Here is a 21,386-nt window from a genome sequence, read left to right on the forward strand (position 1 = left end):
TTTTTGCCTTATCCATCTCATACCCAATAAGTTTATTGTTATAAATCAGATGGATGAAATTGAGTTCAAATCAACCAATAAGGATTATGTTTAAATAAGTTGACAAAGACAAAAACAAAGGACATTTTCACTATAATTTTAGTAAGTTCTAGTTAATTGTAACCACACAATACAGTTTCAGTTATCGTTTTTTTAAAAATTGTATTTATTTTTATTTCAGCTAACGAAAATGTTTCTTCAATTCTAGTTTTCTTTATTTCGTTAGTTTTTGTTAACTATAATAACCTTAGTCAGAAGCATTAGTGAACCAACAAATACGATACTAAAACCCTGTAACTTGCAAAAATAAATTACATGCAGTTATAATTGCTAAATTAAACTTGCATGTCAAAGCAAAAAGCTCGAGATCGTACCAGGACAGTGACCGATAGTGTCCCTTCCTGGAGCTCAGTGAGGCCAAAGGGCAGCACAAGCAGCAGGTCTGGCTGCCATACCATGACTGATGACATGTCAACATACCTGCTGTAACAAAGAGAAGCAGAGCAGAAAAAGGAAGCTCTGCTGTGGTTTGATCCAACTCAGCAAGGTTGAACCCTCGAGGCAGTTTGTCTAGTTTCACCACACTAGTGCTGTTTCAGGGTTTATTGACTGCTGAAGAAGCTGAGAAAAGACCTGACTGATCAAATTATCACAAACAAACAGACAACTTAATCAATTAGCTCTTAGGGATTAGGAAGCATGTTTTAGCACAAAGGTCAGTTTGCTTGATTACAACTTTGAGGTAAAATTTAAGATAAAAGACTGCTGCCATGTAGTAAATATGTGGACTTTGACCCTGTTTTATCCAAACGGTGGCATATTTGACAGATATTTTCACCTGAAGGACTGGACATCCAAACAGTCAAAGGTAAAGTTAGGCAAAGGTAAAGAAGTACAGGGAGCTAGCAAACATGGATGTACATAGATGATTACACAACTTAAAGGAGTAGTGTGTAGGATTTAGTGTCTAACCCACCCCTCTCTATCCAAGCATGTCAGAGAACCTACAGTGGCCTTCATGTAACATTAAAAAATCGAAGATATAAGAGCAACTGTACGTCTGCCCGTTCCTGACTACTGTTAAAAGATAGCCTCGCTCCATATGTAGATATAAAGCTTTATTCTCATTCTAAGACAACAAAAAAATCTTACATTCAGGAGATTAGCTAGCTAGCGAGACAGCTGTTTTCTTTGACCACACACCCCTTTTTTTTTTACAGGACTGCAAATGGTTTATTATGAATTAATTGCTGTATATGTTGTTAATTATTTGATTGAGTTTGTGGTTTGTAAAAATTTGAAAAATAGTAAGAAAGCTGTCACCCAGATCCCAATGTGACAATGTTAAAACCTGAAGACAGAAAAATAAACAGATGCGGATAAATAAAATGAGCGGAGTGGAGTCATTTCACAGTGTGGTATTAGTACTTTTACTGAAGTAAAGGATCTGAACACTTCTTCCACCACTGTCTTTTTTACTTCTTTACTTCTTTTTTTTTACTTTTTCTTACATTTATTTATTTTTTATTTTTTATTTTTTCTTTATTTATTTGTTTTTGTTTGTTTGTTTATTTTTTATTATTTTAAAAAAATATATTTTTCTTTATCTTGTATTTATTTATTTATTTTTAATTTTTATTTATTTATTTATTTATTTATTTTTTTAATTATATTTTTTTTCTGCGTTTCTGCGCATGCGCGGCCTTTCCGGCTTCTGCGCATGCACGGCTTTCCCGGGCGCTTCTGCGCATGCGTGTCTTTTTCCGCTTCTGCGCATGCGCGGTAATTTTCGCTTCTGCGCATGCGCGCCCTTTCTGGACAATGCGCGTGTGCAGAAAGCCGCGCACGCGCAGAAGCGAAAATAGCCGCGCATGCGCAGAAGCGGAAAAAACCCGCGCATGCGCAGAAACGCAGAAGAAATAATAAAAATAATAAAATACTACAAATAATACAAATAATACAAATAATACAAATTAAAAAATTAAATAAAATAAAAAAATTAAATAAAAGTTAAAAAAAAAAAGTAAAGAAGTAAAAAAGACAGTGGTGGAAGAAGTGTTCAGATCCTTTACTTCAGTAAAAGTACTAATACCACACTGTGAAATGACTCCACTCCGCTCATTTTAACTACCTAATAAACTTTTAAGTGGTTTAATTTATAAAAATGGGTAATCATTTTAAATGTATCAAGTTTTTCATTTTAAATCTTGACCTGAAAAGTAACTAAAGCTTTCAGCTAAATGTAGAGGAATAAAAAGTACAATATATGTCTCAAAATGTAGTGGAGTAGGAGTATAAAGTTACATAAAATGTACATAAAAGTACCTCAAAATTTTACTTTAAGTCCAGTACTTGAGTAAATGTACATAGTTAACCCTACATAGATAACCCTTTTACACACACACCCCGACGGCAGCATGCCCCGACACGCGTGTACTGCGAGGGCCCGTTCAGTACTGCTTGCAGTGCTAGTTGTTATTATTATCATTATTATACATTTTCTTTTTTATACGTATATGTTTATGTTATTGTTGTGGCTTTATTTTCCATATATTTTGTGACTGCTGTTTGCAGTCTTGTTGATTGTGTTGTATGTATTTTCAGCATAAAAAGCCAATAAAAATATTTGAATAATAGTAAAAGCAGACTTTTTTTCACATTTGAGTCTGGGGCCATGACTAATCATTTAAGATGTTTGCTTTTGTTTATTTGTAGTAAATCTATATCTATTTTTCAATTTTAATTCATGCTAAATGTTTAGAGATGCTGTTGCATTTATTTTAATAGAATAGAATGCCTTTATTGTCAAAAAAAAAGCATGTACAACGAGATTAAAAGCCAGTACATAAACAGTATATAAAATATATATAAAATATACAATATTAGCATAGGCAAGTAAATGTAAAGAAAATATTTACAAGGTTCAAGGTTCAATTTATTGCCATATAGTGTAAACACAATTGGAATTTTTTACAGCCAGTCATGCATGGATGTGGTTGACAGAAAGGACATACAAGACAAGACATGATAAGACAAGACGACAGTGCAATGGATTGATAGGTGCTGTAAGTGATAATACTGATAATTAAATAACAAAGTGCAAACAGTGCGTTCAGTCCTGGTGGGGTATTGTGTTGAGCAGCCTGGCGGACGTGGGGAAAAAGCTCAGGCGATGCCGGGTTTTTGCAGTTCTTGGGAGCCGTAGCCTTCTTCCGGAAGGGAGCATTTGGAACATGGCAAAACCCGGATGTGAGGGGTCTGCCATGATTTCTCTTGCCCTTCTCACAGTCCTGGTGTTGTGTAGGGACCCTCTCAGCCGAGTGGATCACCCGCTGCAGCTTGGCCTTGTCCTTGGCTGTTGCAGCAGGGAACCATGTGATAACTGATTGTGTTATGATGGATTCGATGATGGCAGTGTAGAACCGGATTTGTGTTGAACTGGGCAGCCTGAATTTTTTCAGCTGCCGTAGAAAGAACAGCCGCTTGTGGGCCTTTTCACAATAAAATGTAAATTATAAATGTACTATAAACAGGGTTCGTACGGGTGCTTGAAATCCTTGAAAATGCTTGAATTTTAATGTTGAATTTCAAGGTTTGAAAAGTGCTTGGATTTTGGATTAAGTGTTTGTAAATGCTTGAAATTCTTACTGTATTTCTCTTGCAATCCGACTATAGATAACCGCATTTTCAATGGAAAAAAATATATGAACTGAATAGCCTATAGCCTATGTGAAATGAAGACCGCTACGCCTGGGTCTCGCCTGCGTCTTCTTGTTTCTAAGATGTTTCTTGTTGCTCTACCCTGCATCTTCTTACTGAAGGGAGTTTTTCAAATTCATAGTGGATGTGAGGGCTCCTGAAGTAGGCCTATTTGTGGGGCTTTCCTCCTAGTTTGGGTAGTATATAGTTCCACCAGCTGCCGGTTGATGATTTTTGGGAGATTACTTTTGATCCTAGCCCCTAGATTCCCATACCAGTATGTTTTATGAGATTAGCAAACTACTTTTAGTTGTTAAAAGTGTAATAACATTTCTGGTGGTATGGTTAAGTGAAATTACCCCTTTTAGTACTGAAGTACTCATCTAAAACATGCCATTTACAACATGTTTTAAGGTACTGGAAAAGCTTGAAAATTGACTTTGAAAGTCCTTGAAAAGTGCTTGAATTTGACCAATGGAAAAGTGTACGAACCCTGTATAAAATATTCCTCCTTGTCCGGTGACCACGCCCATTTGTGACGTCTCACCAGGTGAGTTGCCATCAACAGCTGATGGGAAACACCTGCTGTGACATCACTTGTGGGGACTCGGTTCAGTGCAGCATATCTGGGAGTTTCCAGCCACAGAGAGCCTAATGACTCCCCCTGCCCTCTCTCTCATCAGCACACAGTGGGCTCTTTAAGAGGAGAGCCTCTCTGCATCTGCTGATCTGTCAGCAGGCGCGGTGCCGCCGCCCTCCCCGCACACTGTCTGCTGCCGCTGCACCTCCGGGACACACTGACTAACCCCCGGTGCACTGAGGCTCCGAGCGTGATCTTGCTGCACCTGAAGCAGCCGGCAGATCACATCATACGTGGGTACTTTGATCCTTATGGATAACTGACGCGAACATGCGCCGGGCCCACCGTCCTCGTCATCCCGGGCTATGCAGGTGTAAAAGGTAACCAGACGGAGCTGCTGGGGTGGGACACGGCCACGTTTTTATCTCCGGATCGCATCATACATGTTTTATGTACAGCCATGACTCTCTCTCCTGCTCTGGGATGGACTTCTTCCGGCGCGCGTCTTTAGTTTTTATTAACCACCGTGTTTGTCCCGTCTGGTTTGGCTGGTTCAGCTGGTTTGGAGGGTAGAGGAAGCAGCAGCACTTTGATCAAGTAAGTGTGAGATAAACAGGACTACAGCTCCCACGGTACTGTGTGAGATACTCAAGATCTCTGCACATCACGTGTGTGGTAGTCGTCATTAGTACCCTATAGTGCGCTATAGAGTGCCGATGTAACACAACAGGAAACATCATGTGATGTTGTCACTCATTCAATGTGTGCAGGAGCTCGGTATGTCCTCTGTGGGGTCCGGACTGAGAGAGCTGCCCATGGACAGCTGGATGTCTCACCTGCCATGTGCTCTGTGGGACACCCCCCTGTACCACCTGGCCATCCCGGGTAGGCTGCCACATATTACCGCACACTGTAGTGTTGATGAACTAAAAGCACTAATGCAACACTGTAAAAACTATTATATTACTGCTTTAAAAATGCATGCTTAAACCTCCTGTTATGTTCGTTTCGTGGGTCAGTTTTACCCGGCGCATGTTTAATTATCCAATAGTGTCAGAAACCAAAACCTTCCCCCCAAAATTGTTTATATTTCATTATTAACTCCATTACTAACCGTTTCAATCAATATTTAGTGCAATGGTGTTCTTTACCTCTCACAGATCATGGTTCAATGAGGATTATTCACTTGTTTTTCATAAATATGCATATAAAACTTTGTTGAATTTGTATTGGAAAGACCTACATATAAAATGCAATGATTTTACATGACTTTTACTAATTTTTACTCCCCACTCCCCCCTTGTTATGGAGTGATGTTGATAAATTTACACGAGACACTTCTTCTGTTCAGGGGGTTGCAAATATGTGAAATGAACCATTTTCACTGTATATGTTGATTACACTTGAAGAAGTTTCATCCCCAAAAATATTTATTTTTTTTATTATTCTTTTTTTTTTTACTTTGAAGTGGGTCAATTTGACACACAACATAACATGAGGGCTAAGTGAAGGTATCCTTTACTTAAAATATTAAATAAGCATTCAATGTTCTGTGTGACTGTTATACCATTTTATTAGTATTAATAATTCATGTAAAAGCAGGGCTTTACTGTAGTTTTTTTTTTTAGGTGAGGTATTTTTTGTATAGGACTCCAACTGATGTTTGATTATGGATTAATCTGTTGATTATTTAATGAATTATTTGATTGCTTGTGTGGTTTGAAAAAAGATAAATAAATCAAAGAATAGTGAGAAAAGCTGTCACAATCACCCAAATACATTGAAATAATAAGAATAATTAAAATTACGCATCAGCTTCACTTCTACTGTAGTTTAATTTATTTTTAAAGTTGCTGTAGTGCAATTTATGACAAAACATAATATTTTTGTAGGATCTTTGTATGTAGATCTTAATTAGTAATGTAACAGAATTTCAGATAAATGTATTTTAGAAAGTACAATATTTTTCTCTGAAATATACTGAAGTGTCAGTATATAGTAACACAAGAAAAAACTCAAGTACATCAAATTTGTACTTAAGTAGAGTAGATATTATATGATACTTTAGTCAATGCACTTAGTTACAATCCTGCTCTGGTGCTGATGAATTGGTTGTTAGTGGACGTGTGTGAGTGGTTTCAAGTGTCCTGGCTGTTATTTACTGTGGGTGGCACAGAGAGCTCAATGCCTGACGATGTTTTCCTCATTTGCTTGTCATTTGTATTTGTCTTCATTACATCCGTAGGTAAACTGAGCTCCCAGGGCCACCATAGCTATTATATAAAGCAGTCACGTGTCTAGTGATGATTATGTTTATTATCTCTTTCCCCAATTAGGCAGCCACAATGCAATAACCTACTGTCTGGATATGAATGACAGATCCCCTGTTGACCTCACTCAGCCAGACATGCTTCAAAAACTGGACAAATACATGAAGCCTCTTATCCGCCCCTTTGTGTACAAGTGGGCAATAACCCAGGTAATAAATCACAGAAATTGACACAATATTGTTATATTGTTACGCTGGACTTTGTGTGATGAATTCTACCCTATGTGTCCTGCAGGAGTACACCATAAAGCAGCAGCTGGACTGTGGGGTCAGATACTGTGACCTGAGAATCGCACACAGGCCCAACGACAGCTCCACGGATCTATACTTCTACCACGGTGTTTACACCACGCTCACTGTGGAGGTGAAGTAATGCAATTTCCCAACTTTGTTTATTGCTTTTCTCAACAAAAACAGACACAACAGCCGTGTTTCCATTAGGGTAAAGAGTGGCTGCTGGGAAAGTCACTAACTGACAGATAAGGTAAAGATGATGCACTAACTGTAAGATAATGTAAGATAATAAGATGCAGTACAGCATCTTATTGTAAACAAACCAGCATGCTAACTGTGCCTAGATTGTCCTGTTCTTGTTGTAAACAGAGATTGCTAAGTGAACACCTCCTGCTGCAGCAGCACATACACACTGTACTGCTACAGAGATAACTGTGTAGCCTATCAGCATTGTGCTACTGTACACCTTGTTTCATGATGCCAAACTGCACTATGAACGGGCCTGAATATAAAGCCTTCGCAGGATCACTATGAACGCCCTAAGGCAAAAAGCCAGCACAGATCTTTCCAGCAATATAGCGTGACATTTGCAGGACCACACTATGAGAGGGGCTTATGTTTCTTGTCGCTTTTATCTCAGTCCAGAATATCAACAAAACTTAGCTTCTCAACTAGCTGGAAAAAAAGGCCCCCAAAAAGTTTTTCCCAAATTTGAAAAAAGGAAGTAGGAGAGGGAGATTTCCACTTAAGCAGAATGAGTCTTCTTGCATAGGGGATGATAGAGGAGAGGGTGAAACACCAAATACAACACTAAGTGGGTTGGGACCTATGCCGTCCCCTTGATTTGAGATGAGGTCTTAAAAATCTATCAAAACACATGGATACGATTGGCTTGGGTCTGGTGGTACCTATCACAGGCTTGAGACACAGAATGATAAATCTTAGCCAGCCAAGCCTTGGTATAATGGGGTGAGGATGTTATCATTTAATGACTTGCTAGCATTTATGCTCCTCTAAAGGCCATCTGCATCTCACAACAATACCCATAAAAATAACCATAAAAAACAACAGGGCAGTCGTGCTCAGCAAACAATCATTACTGCAGTGAGATACTAAATCCTCTCTGCTTTTTTTTTTTTAAAGATATTTTTTTGGCCATTTTCAAGGCTTTATTGATAGTGAGACAGATAGAAAGGGGGTGACAGAGGGGAGGACATGCGGCAAAGGGAGCTCAGGCTGGATTCGAACCTGGCTCCGCCGCAGCAAGGACTGTAGCCTCTGCACATGGGGCGCCTGTGTAACCCACTACGCTAAGGACCACCTCCTCTCTGCTTTTTAAAGACTCTGATTGGTTGAGAAGGTTTTGTCTCAAAGGAAATCTATCTGAGATCAACATTTTGGTCATTTTGGATGTTTTTAAGAATATTGTAGTGGGAATACAGCATTTTTATTTACAATCTTGTTCTTGAAGCAAACTATTGTTTCTTTTACTGAAGTGCAACTACTGTAACTACAAGTAACAGTTTCAAGTAAATAGTAAATACAAAAATGTAGCACTAGTCGAGAAGATTCTGTCTGATAAACTCAGTTAATAATTTTAGTTATGGGGTGATATGTTTTCCACCATAAACTACTAGTCATACCAGACCAACTTAGGCTGAAGTAGAAAAATAATGTATTGAATTGAGTGAGAGTGCAATTAACTTTTATGTATGCAACATTACATTTTTAAGATGAAGGTGGTATTTCCTCATTTTTAAAATGACATAATGACACTTGAAAGGTTCAGTGTGTAAGATTTTGTGTCACCTAATGGTGAGTTTTGCAGACTGCAACCAACTGAAAGCCCCTCTGCTCACCCTTCCCTTTCCAAGCATGCAGAGAACCTATGGTGGCTTTGAGATGACAAAAAAGCACAAAAGGCCCTATCTAGAGCCAGTGTGTGGTTTGTCCATTCTGGGCTACTGTAGGAATATGGTATGTAAACAAACATAGTTATGAATGATACATACCATTTCTTTCCCTAATTTCAAGTCCCTGGTCTTTTAACCCTCCTGTTATGTTCGTTTCTCAAGAACAGCAATAATGTTCATCGGTCAATTTGACCCGGGATATGTTTAATTATCCAAAAGTGTCAGAAACTTAAAAAATCCCAATAAACATTGTTTATATTTTATCATTAACTCCATTACTGACCATCTCAATCAATATTTAGTGCAATGGCGTTCTTTACCTCTCACAGATCATTAATAAGGATATTTCATTCATTTTTTACAAACTTTTTTATGTGCATTGGAAAGACCTACATATAAAATACAATGGTTTTACATGACATTGAGTTATTGAAAATTATTTTTTTCTTTTTATGTAGTGAATTGATCAATTAACATGAGTCACCTCTTCTGTTCAGGGTCAGATTGACCATTGAACAGTATCTCTGTAATATTAACATGCGAACATGTGAAATGAACCATTTTCATGTTATATGTTGATTTCATCCCGAAAAAAATACTTTTAACTATTTTTTAGATTTTTAAACTTTGAAATGGGTCAATTTGACCTGCAATATAACAGGAGGGTTAAGCCCCTTTCTTACATGCACTGAAACTAAAGCTGCAACATTTTGAGGTACTAAATGTAAAAGGTTTTGCCATCCTTGCATAGAAACGAATGGACCAAGCTGCACCAAAGGGACTTTTATCTGTAATGTTACAGTATAAATTAGGAGGCACATAGAGGCTAAATCAACCAGCAAGCATTTCCATGATATTATATACAGTGGCAAGAAAAAGTATGTAAACCCTTTTAAATAACAAGTTTTCTGCATTAATTTGTCAGAAAACGTGATCCTATTTGCATCTAAGTCTCAAGTATAGACAAACACAACATGCTTAACCTAATACAACACACAAACAATTATAATATTTGATGTCTTTATTGAACACATCCATTAAACATTTAAAAGTGATGGAGGAAAAAGTAAGTGAACCCCTTGGCTAATTGGAGTCATGAATTAGCAAACTTGGAGTCCTAATAAAGAAATGAGATTTGAGTGAGGTGTAGAGATACTTTGACCTGTAAATAACACTCAAACTTTTTGAGATTGCTATTCACAAGAAGCATCTGCTCATGTGAACCATGCCTCGCAAAAAAAATATCTCCGAAGACCTGCGATCAAGAACTGTTGATTTGCATCAGACTGGAAGGAGTTACAAAGTAATCTTAAAGACTTTAGGTATACACCAGTCCACAGTTAGACAAATGGTTCACAAATGGAGATGATTTAGTACTGTGGCTACTCTCCCTAGAAGTGGGCGCCCAGCCGTGTTCACTCCAATGGCCCAATGCAGAAAGCTCAGTGAGGTAAAAAAATAACTCCAGAGTAACAAGTAAAGACTTGAAGGAGTCATTGCAACTGGTTAACATCTCTAGTCATGAGTCTACCACACAGAAGATTGAACAGGCATGTTGTTCATGGCAGGACTTCACGGAGGAAATCGCTGCTTTCCAAAGAAACATCATTGCATGCCTAAAGTTTGCCAAAGAGCACCTTGACACTCAACAACACTACTGGGAAAATGTTTTGTGGACTGATGAAACTGTGATGGAATTGTTCATGAAGAACACAAAGCATTATGTATGGTGTAAAAAGGTAAGTATGATGGAGGGAGCATCATGACTTGGGGCTGTTTTGCTGCCTCAGGGCCTGGATCACTTACTATCATTGAGGGAAAACTGTATTCCCAATTTTATCAAGGTATTCTACAGGTTAATGTCAGGGTGGCTGTCTGCCAGCTGAAGATCAGTAGAAGTTGGCTGATGCAGCAGGACAATGAGGTTTAAATATCAAAGTGGATCTACTTCAGAATGACTTCAAAAAAGTAAATCTGCCTTTTAGAGCGACCAAGTCGGAGCCCAGACCTCAATCCAATAGAGATGCTGTGGAATGACCTCAAGAGAGCCGTTCACACCAGACATCCTATCCATATGGCTGAGCTGAAGCAGTTCTGAAAGCAAGAATGGTTCAAAATTCCTCCTGAACGTTGTGCAGGTCTGATCAGCAGCTATCAGAAGTGTTTGGTTGAGGCGATTGCTACTAAAGGAGGTTCGATCAGTTATTAAATCAAGGGTTCACTTACTTTTTCCACCATCACTTTGGATGTTTAATGGATGTGTTCAATAAAGACATGAAATATTATAATTGTTTGTGTCGTATTAGGTTAAGCACATTGTGTTTGTCTATACTTGAGACTTAGATGCAGATCAGATCACACTTAATGACAATGCAGAAAACTGGGTAATTTCAAAGGGGTCACATACTTTTTCTTGCCACTCTATATACAGTCATGGAAAAATTATTAGACCACCCTTGTTTTCTTCAATTTCTTGTTCATTTTAATGCATGGTACAACTAAAGGTACATTTGTTTGGACAAATATAATTATAACAACAAAAATAGCTCATTGGAGTTTAATTTAAAAGCTGATATCTAGACATTTTCCATGGTTTTCTTGATAGTGGTTTTGGTTATTATCAAGAAAACCATGGAAAATGGATTGCTTTAGTTGTACCAGTCATTAAAATGAACAAGAAATAGAAGAAAAAGGGTGGTCTGATAATTTTTTCATGACTGTATGTATTTATATGGTGTTGTATGATAAATAAGAATGCTCTTGACGCCCTGCTCCAGCAGACGTGCGAGGGAAGAAATATAGTATCTTGTGTGTAAATACACAAAGAATCCGGTCCTACCAGATAACGGAACTTGGCAATGCTACAAGGTTCCCATATTAAATAAATAAATGATTGAATGTGGGAGTAGTAGCAGACTAACTTGTGTTTTCCTGGCAGACTGTTCTATTGGAGATCAGCGAGTGGCTGGACGCTCATCCCAAAGAAGTGGTCATCCTCTCCTTCAGCCACTTCCTGGGCCTAAACCAGGAGCTCCACATGCTGCTGCTCACAACCATCCGCAACGTATTCACCTCCAGACTCTGTCCCAAAACGGTACACTCTCTCTTCTAGTTTTGAATAAACACTTTAAGAATAAGGCTGGCCATAATCTACATGCTTCCTATTGTCAGTAAATCCATTGAAAAGAACAAAACCAACAGCGAATTAAGCCTACTGACAATCTTTGTCTGTGTGACCAAATCTTTTTTTATAACTTATTTCTCTGTGTTCCTGCACCCACACCATCCTGCTGCTATAAATACTCACAAGAGCACCACATGTGTATCAATCTGCAGCTGAAAATATTCCCCAACAAATCCACTATTTACTCATGTCTGAGTAACATTTGCCCAGCTGTTGAATTAACTATTTATTCGTGGCTTATTTTGAAAGATTATAATAGTAGGAAGCAGTGGGTTCAGGCTAGGGCTGACAAGGTAGTTAAGTCAAAGGGGGAATTGGAATTTTACAATACAGTTTCTGCACCAAAAGTTATATTTAAAATCCCATTTACATTTGTTTTTTTTGGCTTATAACTAAAAATGCAACCTTGGAGTATAACCTTTCTCAACAGAACTTTATCTTGTGTGTGTGGTTCTCTTTATTTGTTTAGTGGTAAGAAACATATATATAGGTTAATTTCAATACATTAGAATATCATGGAAAAGTCCATTTCCAGTAGTTCAAGTCAAATAGCCCCAACCAAGTATAAAGTGCATATAGATTAGAACATTTCCATATTAAACATACTTTTTTTTTTTTGAGACACTGAATTGTAGGTCTTCATTACATGTAAGCCATAATCATTATAATGAGGATAAATAAAATAAATTAAGACATGAAAGGTTTCATTCTGTGTGTAATGGATCTATAATGTGTTATTTCCACTTTTTGAATTGAATAACTGACTTAAATAAACTTTTCTATGACATTCTAGTTTAATGAGAAGCACCTGTAGAATAAAGCCAGCTTTATCCTTTAAGTAACATTTGAAAAATACTGACTAGAAATTGAGACAAAGCTTGCTATTCTGCTGATTACAGGAAGTGTTAACTCTTCGAAACCTGTGGGCTTTAGGCTACAATGTGATTGTGTCCTATGAACACAATATTGCCAGCTGTAACAGTGACCTGTGGCCACATATTCCTTACTGGTGGGCCAACAAATGCAAAGCTGAGGCTCTTATCGAGGAGTTTGAACACAGGAAACAACACGGCAGACCAGGTAATCTTAACACAGGTTCGGAATATAATTCATGATTTATGACGCTGCATTTAGCCTACGCCACTCATAAAATATTTGTGCATATTTTGCGTTTCAGGAGGTTTCTTCGTCACAGGAATAAATCTGACAGAGGACCTGAAATACATCTGCACACACCCAACAGAGTCCCTGAAGGACTTGGTGATGTCCACGTACCCGCCGCTGCTGAGCTGGGTGAAGGAGCAGACTCCCGGCTCCAAAGTCGGCTCTCTCAACATCATCGCCGGGGACTTTATCACAGAGAGCCAGTTTGTACCGACTGTCGTTGCACTGAATGAAAAACTACTGAAATGGTCATCATGACTTTTCACCAACTTGCATTATTCTACATAAAAAAAATGTGAATCCCACACAGCATGAAGTCACATGAGCTTGTTTTGTTACAGAAAAGGTACTTGAATTATTCATTTAAATATAAATGCACTCATTTGGAGGCAGTGAAATGTATATTTCAGTCTCAAAGCTGCACTTGTTTGTTTACATTCAGTTCACTATTTATGCAATGTACTGTATCATTTTTCACGAGGTGGCTGGTTTAATGTTATGGTGACGAGAGCAATAACAATAACAACTAATCTCACCTTGATGTAGGCATTTAAAATGAGTAAGCACAAACCGTGTATTCACTGAGCACATATGACTGTAATGTAGGTCACACACTTTTATAACTGACATGTGGGCAGCAAGTTTAAGATGTAGATAAACTCTATCACCTGCAGTATGTGTAGTATGTATCCATAGAGAATGTAGTCCAGACATGAAACTTATGCAAAATGCATGGAAATCTTATTTGCATGAAGCCAACCTTGACTGTTTTATTTATAATTGACTTGAGCCAACAGGTTAGGCCTTGTTTTAAAATTATGCTGCACCGCTGTGCCTGTGGAGATGAGCTTTTCCAATAAACATGAGCATTTTTAATCAGATCAGTTCACTTTCCATTCACTGACCATTCACATTAACAAATGTTTAAATGTGCTTTCTTCAGAGATGATTGTGCTGGAGTCTTTTCACCAAAGCATCTGTTTCATTTATAGAGACTGGTGTTGGGGAATGTCAATATATGAAGTCCCTGAATGGCCACAATAAAATGAAAAACAGGTCAATAATTCATTAAAAGCTCCATTATTCAAATGAGTTTATATAATAACAGTACTAATAATAAACTGTATTTGTATAGCACCTTTAAAAACAAAATTGCTTCGCAACAGCAAAAATAAAAATGAACATAAAAATAAAATAAAGATATTAAAATAAAACAATTGAACTGAAAAATAATGTGTCAATAATGACCTTTACCATTATTCTGGGCTGTATAACTGTGTAACACTGTGAGGAAAATTCAATTAAAAAGTCAAACATTTGTATTAAGTTTCTCCAAGATCTTTTTTTTTTCCATCACTAGGCTAAGTTCTTTTTTTAACTGGTAGAAATGGGCTTTCATAGATATACAACTTAAATGACTAGGGTCAAATTAGAAAATAAATTATACAAAATCTTAAGATTCCCACCGTTAACACCTTTTGCCTAGAGAGTATACAGATAACACAAAATAAACACAAATAACTCCTAATTAATTTGTCTGAAAGCTGACATAGTACATATTTAAATATTATATAATAGTGTTGTTTTCAAAGCAATTGCTAAATTTTCTTCAAGGAAATGTTGGAGTTTGGGGTTTTCTGCATGTATTAAATTTTTGCTACAATTGCTTTTATTATTGGGATAATTGCATGAAGAGTTGGGCAGACTCCAAAACAAATTTTTATTATTATTTTTAATCAAGAACTGTATCAATATGGCACCATGACGAGAGGCCTTAGGAATAAGAAGGCAGTTAAACATTACTATGTGCTTTATCTTTTTAAGTGCCCATTGATACATTATTTGGAATCTGTAGGTGATCACCTTTTCTTAATATTTAATTTTATAATGATTTTTATTCACTTATTTACCTGTATATCTACCCCTAGTATGAACATATTTGTGGAGTTTTGGGGCCACATTTAGAATTTTTTTTTTACAAGATTAAAGTCGGAAATATTGAATTAATTACGAGAATAAAGTCGTAAATATTTGATTAATTACTAGAATAAAGTCGAAAATAATTAATTATTACGAGAATAAAGTCGTACATAATTGGTAGGCTGTTCTACTTAAAACTTAAGTAGGACTAAAAGAAACGACAAAAATCCTTACACTTATGATAACGTGATGCTGATGTGCCAAAAATATTTAGTATCTCCTCGTTTGTGAAACCTTTAAGTACATTTCTACAAAATGCTCCACGGCCCTCATTTTAACAACTCTCCTCCTCTAATTTATTAAATATTTACGAATTTATTCTCGTAATCAATTAAATATTTTCGACTTTATTCTCGCAATAAATTCAATATTTTCGACTTTATTCTTGTAATTCATTCAATATTTACGACTTTACTCTCGTATTTTTTTTTTTCTAAATGTGGCCCTAATACTAGGCTAATACTGTTCTTAATATTTATTATTTATTTACTTGTATATGTACCCCCTAGTATGAATATGTGTACATACCATATCTTTTATACAGTCTATGGTACATTACATACTTTTAATGTACATGTGTTTTCATGAATAAATAAATAAATAATACATCCACGATGTATTCGAACTCAACTTCCTGTTTGATGTTTGCTCCGCCCCCTTGGTAACGTCATAGCAACGGGGCTGCGGTTTGTTTTGATAAAGGAGTATGTATGCTAGGGCTAAAGCTAACTTTAAATAATGTGTTTGGACACTACATTCTGTGTTAGAGACACGTGTTACAAAGAAATAGGCTACACGTGAAATGCTCAGCGGAATTCCCAGATGTGACACGGTGTATGGCAGCTTTCAATCAGCGTAGAAGAATCAGGAAATTCAAGAAAAGTTTCATCCTTCCCCCCTCTACTCCTCCTCCTCCTCCTCCTCCTCCTGCTGCTGCTGTGGACTGTGGTCGATCATTTAAAGGAATTAGATAAAGGCAGAGGACAGGATCGATCACATGATGGCTCACCTGCACAGGCTGCTCGGATCTATAATTCAGTGAGTCTCAGACAGACTGTGAGACATGGAGACCGGAGGCTGCCAGGACTGGATGTCTGCTCTGCCGGAGGAGCTGTGGGACATTCCTCTGAATAACCTGGCCATACCTGGTAAATGAAAAGCTTTTTCTCTTGCTGTTTCCATCGAAGCTTTTAATGTAACATTTCACTGCGGAATATGACTCCTAACTTAACAATTCTGGTCATCGATCAGTAATTATAGTCAGTTTTACGCACAAAATGCCCAAAATTCACTTGATTTAGTCTCCAAAATGTGAATATTTGTTTTATATTTGCCGCTTTACATTTGACAGGCCTCCTCAGTGTCTCATTTTATATCTCTTTTTGAAACCCACCTCTTCTCTTTGGCTTTTGACACTCCGTAGAGTGTTGATTTTATGTGTATACATGAATATTTTATTTTGTGCGGGCATTTTTTTTTATCATTCTATTGTCTACTTCATCTTTTTTATTGTGCTTTTATTGCGTTATCTATTAATTGTGTTTATCTTTTTGTGCATCATATGTTTTCTTCTCTGATAGTAATTTTAGTAAATGTGGGTTAAGGGCTGTTTATGTTCCCTATTGTAAATTGTACATGTCTTATTTTCTTTGTTTTTTCTTCTTTTGCCTTCTCCATCATATTATGTCATGATTATCTGTATTGGTTTATTAATTAGTTGATTAAGCTTGATTTATTCCGTAGGTCTGACATCAAGGTCTCTTTTACAGGAGACAACCGAGAACACATGACTTATCACACACACAAAACCAGAAACCACACACAAAAAGTCAGTCTTCCTCAGTTCATAGTTGATATGAGGAACTTCTAAAGCTTTAACATTTCTGTTTCTCCAGGGAGCCATGATGCCATGAGTTACTGTCTGGACATAAACTCCCCCTTGATCCCGTCTGAATCAGACTCTTTCAGGCTCTTGGATGGACTTTTCTACTGCTTTACCAGACCTGCCATTTTTAAATGGGCTACAACACAGGTATGTCAGGCATGTTGCAGGATAGCCTCAGCCATCATTGTGTGTGTGTGTGTGTGTGTGTGTGTGTGTGTGTGTGTGTGTGTGTGTGTGTGTGAATGCTGACCTGTAGTGTAAAAGTACTCTGAGTGGTGAAAAGCGCTATACAAATGAAATCACAATATTATCACAATACTTAAGTCACAATACAATGTCTTCAAGATACCTACAACCCCAATTTCAAAAAAGTTGGGACACTGTGTTGTAGGAGCTATTTCATTAGTTGATTATTATATTATTATTGTTTATTTTGTATTTATTTTTGTGTACACTAGGGGCACTAAGCTAATAAAGGTCGCAGGTGGTAGTGACAGGTAATGCACCAGAAGGGAGCAAAGAGAGCAAGCATTAAATGTTTGTTTGCTTTGAACTGGAAATGAAATGAACCAAACCATAAATCCTGCCTGGACAATGGAATTATGTTTGCCTGAGTACATCCTAATAGAACTGGTGCATCAGTGGCCTTTTGTGCAAGTTTTAAAAGTGAAAGAACTATCTTACAAATAGCCACTACTCTGTGTCAAATTCATAATTCAGAGTATATATTTACAAAAAACTGTCTGTTTTCAAATAAATATAAGTCAAAAAAGTATAAACATAATATCACGTTTCGTTATATTTACAATTGAGACATTATACGTCCAAACCTTTTTGGAATCGGGGTTGTAATTCACGATATGAAATTATCATGATACTTAAGTCACAATGTGATATTACTGTGATTTTAAACATTTTGCGATTTATTGAGTATTATAAAAACATATATTGTAATTTTTTAACCCCTATGGAATTAAGAAAGTATTCCTGTGGTGTAAGTGTAGTATTTTGTTGTGTTATAAATTTCTCTTCTTTGCAGGATAAAAGCATTGAGGAACAACTTCAAATGGGGATTCGCTACTTTGATCTCCGCATTGCACACAAACCCAAAGACTTATCCAGCGACCTGTACTTCACACACGTCATATACACACATTTAACAGTTTTGGTGAGTATAATCATACCTAACTCTCCTGTTATGTTCGTTTCTCAGGAACAGCAATAATGTTCGTGAGTCAATTTGACCCGAGGCATGTTTAACTATCCAAAAGTGTCAGAAACCATAAAATCCCAATAAACATTGTTTGTATTTCATAATAACTCCATTACTAACAGTTTCAATTAATATTTAGTCTTTGGTGTTCTTTACCTCTCATAGATCATGGTTCAATGACGATAATTCACTCGTTTTTCATTAAAAAATGCATGTTAAAACTTTTTTTAGGTACTTTGAAAAGACCTACATATAAAACACAATAGTTTTACATGACATTGAATTATTGAAAGTTTTATTTTACATTTTGTATTATTTTTGTTTTATTGAGTGAGTTGATGAATTAACATGAGTCATTTCTTCTGATCAGGGTCAGATTGACCATTGAACAGTATCTATGTAATATAAACATGCAAATATGTGAAATTAACCATTTTCATTGTGTATGTTGATTACACTTATTAAGCCATGTAGAAGAAGTCCCGAAAAAATACTTTAAACTATTTTTTTTAGATTTTTAAATTTTTAAATGACTCAATTTGACCTGCAACGTAACAGGAGGGTTAATGTCAGTTTGGGCTTTTATAACATGTTTACAGTAAATGTCCTCCCTCCACAGGAAACACTATCGTCTGTTGCCACCTGGCTGGAGTCTCACCCAAAGGAGATTGTTATTCTTGCTTGCAGCCATTTTGAAGGGATGGATGACAGCCTCCATCTCTTGTTTATTTTCTCCCTGAAGAAGCTGTTTGGATCCAAACTCTGCCCTCAGACGGTTCGCTTTCTTTTGTACAGCTAAATTTAAGCTATAAAAACAACACCCTGCTTTACACAACCTAACCTGCCCTCCACAGGAACCAGTGCTGAGCTTGCGGAGCCTGTGGGCATCTGGTTACCAGGTCATCCTGTCCTACGACTCCCAGATTGCAGCGAAGCATCAGGAGCTGTGGCCTGATATCCCCTACTGGTGGGCCAACAAGCGCACAGCACAAGAAGCGATCACTTACCTGAACAGGAAAAAAGCCCTGGGACGTCCAGGTCAGTATCATTTACATTTGGGACTTAAGAGTGCAGAGAGTGTTATAAGAATTTTTCAGAGTGACCCTTCAATAAAGACAGTTGGATTCAGAGTATCAAAGTTTAAGTTGAATTTAATTTAAGAGGTTTCCAACTCTAGTTCACCTGTCTGACACAGATGCTGTTATACTCAGTTCCCCAAAGTCAAACGTGTGGTCAGCAGAAATACGTCTGACCTGTGTATGACTCCCCTTTACTTCCTTTTATCTTAACACATAGTTAACCTTATCTAGCCTGCCAGCCGTTGTAAAAACCACAGATTAATACAATTTTTTATAACAGAGAGTATGCAGCATTACAGCATATTGTGTTTCCATTAACATATTAACTTGGCCAGATGTATTCAATATAAAATACTTCATGGATATTAGACTAAGACACAACTTAATAAAATGGGTCTAATTAAAGACAGTTTGTTTGAAGGCCGTTTGTTTGAAGGCAGAGTGCAGATATGTTTGCATTATCAAAGTGTTGGTGTGGTGTTCTGCTGCTGCAGCCCATCTGCTTCACGGTTGGATGTGTTGTGCGTTCAAAGATGCTCTTCTGTATATCTTGTTTGTAACCAGTGGTTATTTGAGTTACTGTTGAAGTTACACCAAGACATCAACGCTCACTGGATATTTTCTCTTTTTTGGACCATTCTCTGTTAACCCTAGAAATGGTTGTTTGTGATCAGCAGTTTATGAAATAATGGTAAATGGACTGCACTTATATTGCGCTTTTATCCAAAGCATGTTACACTACAGACTTCGTTCATTCACCCGTCCACACACACATTCATACTGGTGGCCGGGGCTACCTGCCACCATTGGGAATTCATTCACACACCGATGAATGCAGCATCAGGAGCCATTTGGGGTTCAGCATCTTGCCCAAGGATACTTCGACATGTAGGCTGCCATGGTCTGGGATCGAACCACCTACCTTCCGTTCAGTTGGCGACCCCTCTACCAACTGAGCCACAGCTGCCCCATACTCAGAGCAGCCCGTCTGGCACCACCCACCATGCCACGTTCGCTTAAATCACCTTTCTTCCCCATTCTGATGCTCGCTTTGAACTTCAGCAGCTTGCTTCACCATGTCTACATGACTAAATGCATCGAGTTGCTGCCATGTGATTGGCTAAATAGATATTTAGTGAGCACTTGAAAAGGTGTACCTAATAAAGTAGCCGGTGTGTGTATATACGTGTCATACAGTAGCTTATTATGACCAGTATTTGCGTTCGTAGGTAGTGCCACCCTCTCGTGGCTGTGGAGGTGTCATAATGGAGTGTAAAAGCAAAGAAGGAAGCTAGGATATGGAGTATAAAGAACAACAAAGTCCGTTTAGGGGTTTAGAGTATTAACATCTCACTTAATAACCTGTGCTCGATTGATTCTAGGATGTTGGAAAGAGCCTCAAAACCCTACACTGAAATGGGAACAAATGATGATGACGACCTTATGCTAATTATATGCTTAAAGAACAATGATACAACTTTAGTGGGTATATCTTCACATGGAGCAGAATTATAAATGCTTCTGTAAGTGTTACCATGACTAATGCCCACTACAGTATTGCAAAGAAATAATTGTCTTTTTGTGTATTGTTTATTTGGTTACCTGCCTTTTCTTTTTTGTTGTGGATACTCTTTTTATTAAAATTTAAAAAGACAAAACATATTTCTGTTTTCCAGAGGGCTTCTTCGTCGCTGGCCTGAACCTGACAGCTGACAGATATTTCATCACAGAGAACCCGAAGCAGTCTCTGCGCACGCTGACCTTCAGTAACTGGGAGTGTTTGAGGGAATGGGTGGAGAGGCAGACACCAGGGTCAGGCCCCCAGTGCCTCAACATCATCGCAGGAGACTTTGTGGGTCCACTTCCACTCTGCTCTCTGATTATTGCACTGAACCAAAAACTTCTACAGAAAAATGCCATCAGATAAAAACAAAACATTTTTATTCCACAGAAATTATCCCAAATTACCTGCTTGTTTCTCTTATATTTCTGTCCGTTTATATGCACTTTTGTCTACATTAAGAGTTCGGAAGGGAAACTGGAAACTGAAGGATTGTTTACAAAAAAATCTGTATTTTTTACATTCA

General features: G+C 37.4%; 2 protein-coding genes across 3 annotated transcripts; both read left to right on the forward strand.

Moving 5' to 3' along the window:
* Positions 1–4,431: 4,431 nt before the first annotated feature.
* plcxd1 (phosphatidylinositol-specific phospholipase C, X domain containing 1) lies at positions 4,432–14,023 on the forward strand. Of its 2 annotated transcripts, XM_059340330.1 has the most exons (8): positions 4,432–4,698; positions 4,876–4,915; positions 5,089–5,203; positions 6,655–6,797; positions 6,883–7,011; positions 11,733–11,888; positions 12,878–13,058; positions 13,156–14,023. In XM_059340330.1, exons 3-8 carry the CDS (start codon positions 5,098–5,100, stop codon positions 13,398–13,400), a joined length of 960 nt encoding a protein of 319 aa, XP_059196313.1. In that variant the 5' UTR covers positions 4,432–4,698; positions 4,876–4,915; positions 5,089–5,097; the 3' UTR covers positions 13,401–14,023. The 2 variants fall into 2 exon arrangements, with proteins under 2 accessions (XP_059196313.1, XP_059196312.1); XM_059340329.1 differs by having other exon boundaries at positions 4,432–4,915.
* A 1,797-nt stretch (positions 14,024–15,820) lies between these two features.
* Positions 15,821–21,236, forward strand: si:dkey-66a8.7 (PI-PLC X domain-containing protein 1). The gene is made up of 6 exons (XM_059342127.1): positions 15,821–16,270; positions 17,018–17,154; positions 18,047–18,175; positions 18,840–18,995; positions 19,075–19,258; positions 20,976–21,236. The coding sequence occupies exons 1-6, from the start codon at positions 16,186–16,188 to the stop codon at positions 21,224–21,226; spliced, it is 942 nt and encodes a 313-aa protein (XP_059198110.1). The 5' UTR covers positions 15,821–16,185; the 3' UTR covers positions 21,227–21,236.
* The last annotated feature ends 150 nt before the right edge of the window (positions 21,237–21,386 follow it).

This window comes from Centropristis striata, chromosome 9, assembly GCF_030273125.1.
Source record: "Centropristis striata isolate RG_2023a ecotype Rhode Island chromosome 9, C.striata_1.0, whole genome shotgun sequence".
In the NCBI taxonomy this organism is placed as follows: Eukaryota; Metazoa; Chordata; class Actinopteri; order Perciformes; family Serranidae; genus Centropristis; species Centropristis striata.

Bases quoted from the DNA above. Each gene is read 5' to 3' on its own strand.
- plcxd1 (XM_059340329.1), top strand. From the start codon at position 5,098: ATGTCCTCTGTGGGGTCCGGACTGAGAGAGCTGCCCATGGACAGCTGG. The intron at 5,204-6,654 runs GTAGGCTGCCAC...TTCCCCAATTAG, and splicing joins GTACCACCTGGCCATCCCGG to GCAGCCACAATGCAATAACC. The intron at 13,059-13,155 runs GTAATCTTAACA...TTTGCGTTTCAG, and splicing joins GAAACAACACGGCAGACCAG to GAGGTTTCTTCGTCACAGGA.
- si:dkey-66a8.7 (XM_059342127.1), top strand. From the start codon at position 16,186: ATGGAGACCGGAGGCTGCCAGGACTGGATGTCTGCTCTGCCGGAGGAG. The intron at 18,176-18,839 runs GTGAGTATAATC...CTCCCTCCACAG, and splicing joins ACACACATTTAACAGTTTTG to GAAACACTATCGTCTGTTGC. The intron at 18,996-19,074 runs GTTCGCTTTCTT...TGCCCTCCACAG, and splicing joins CCAAACTCTGCCCTCAGACG to GAACCAGTGCTGAGCTTGCG.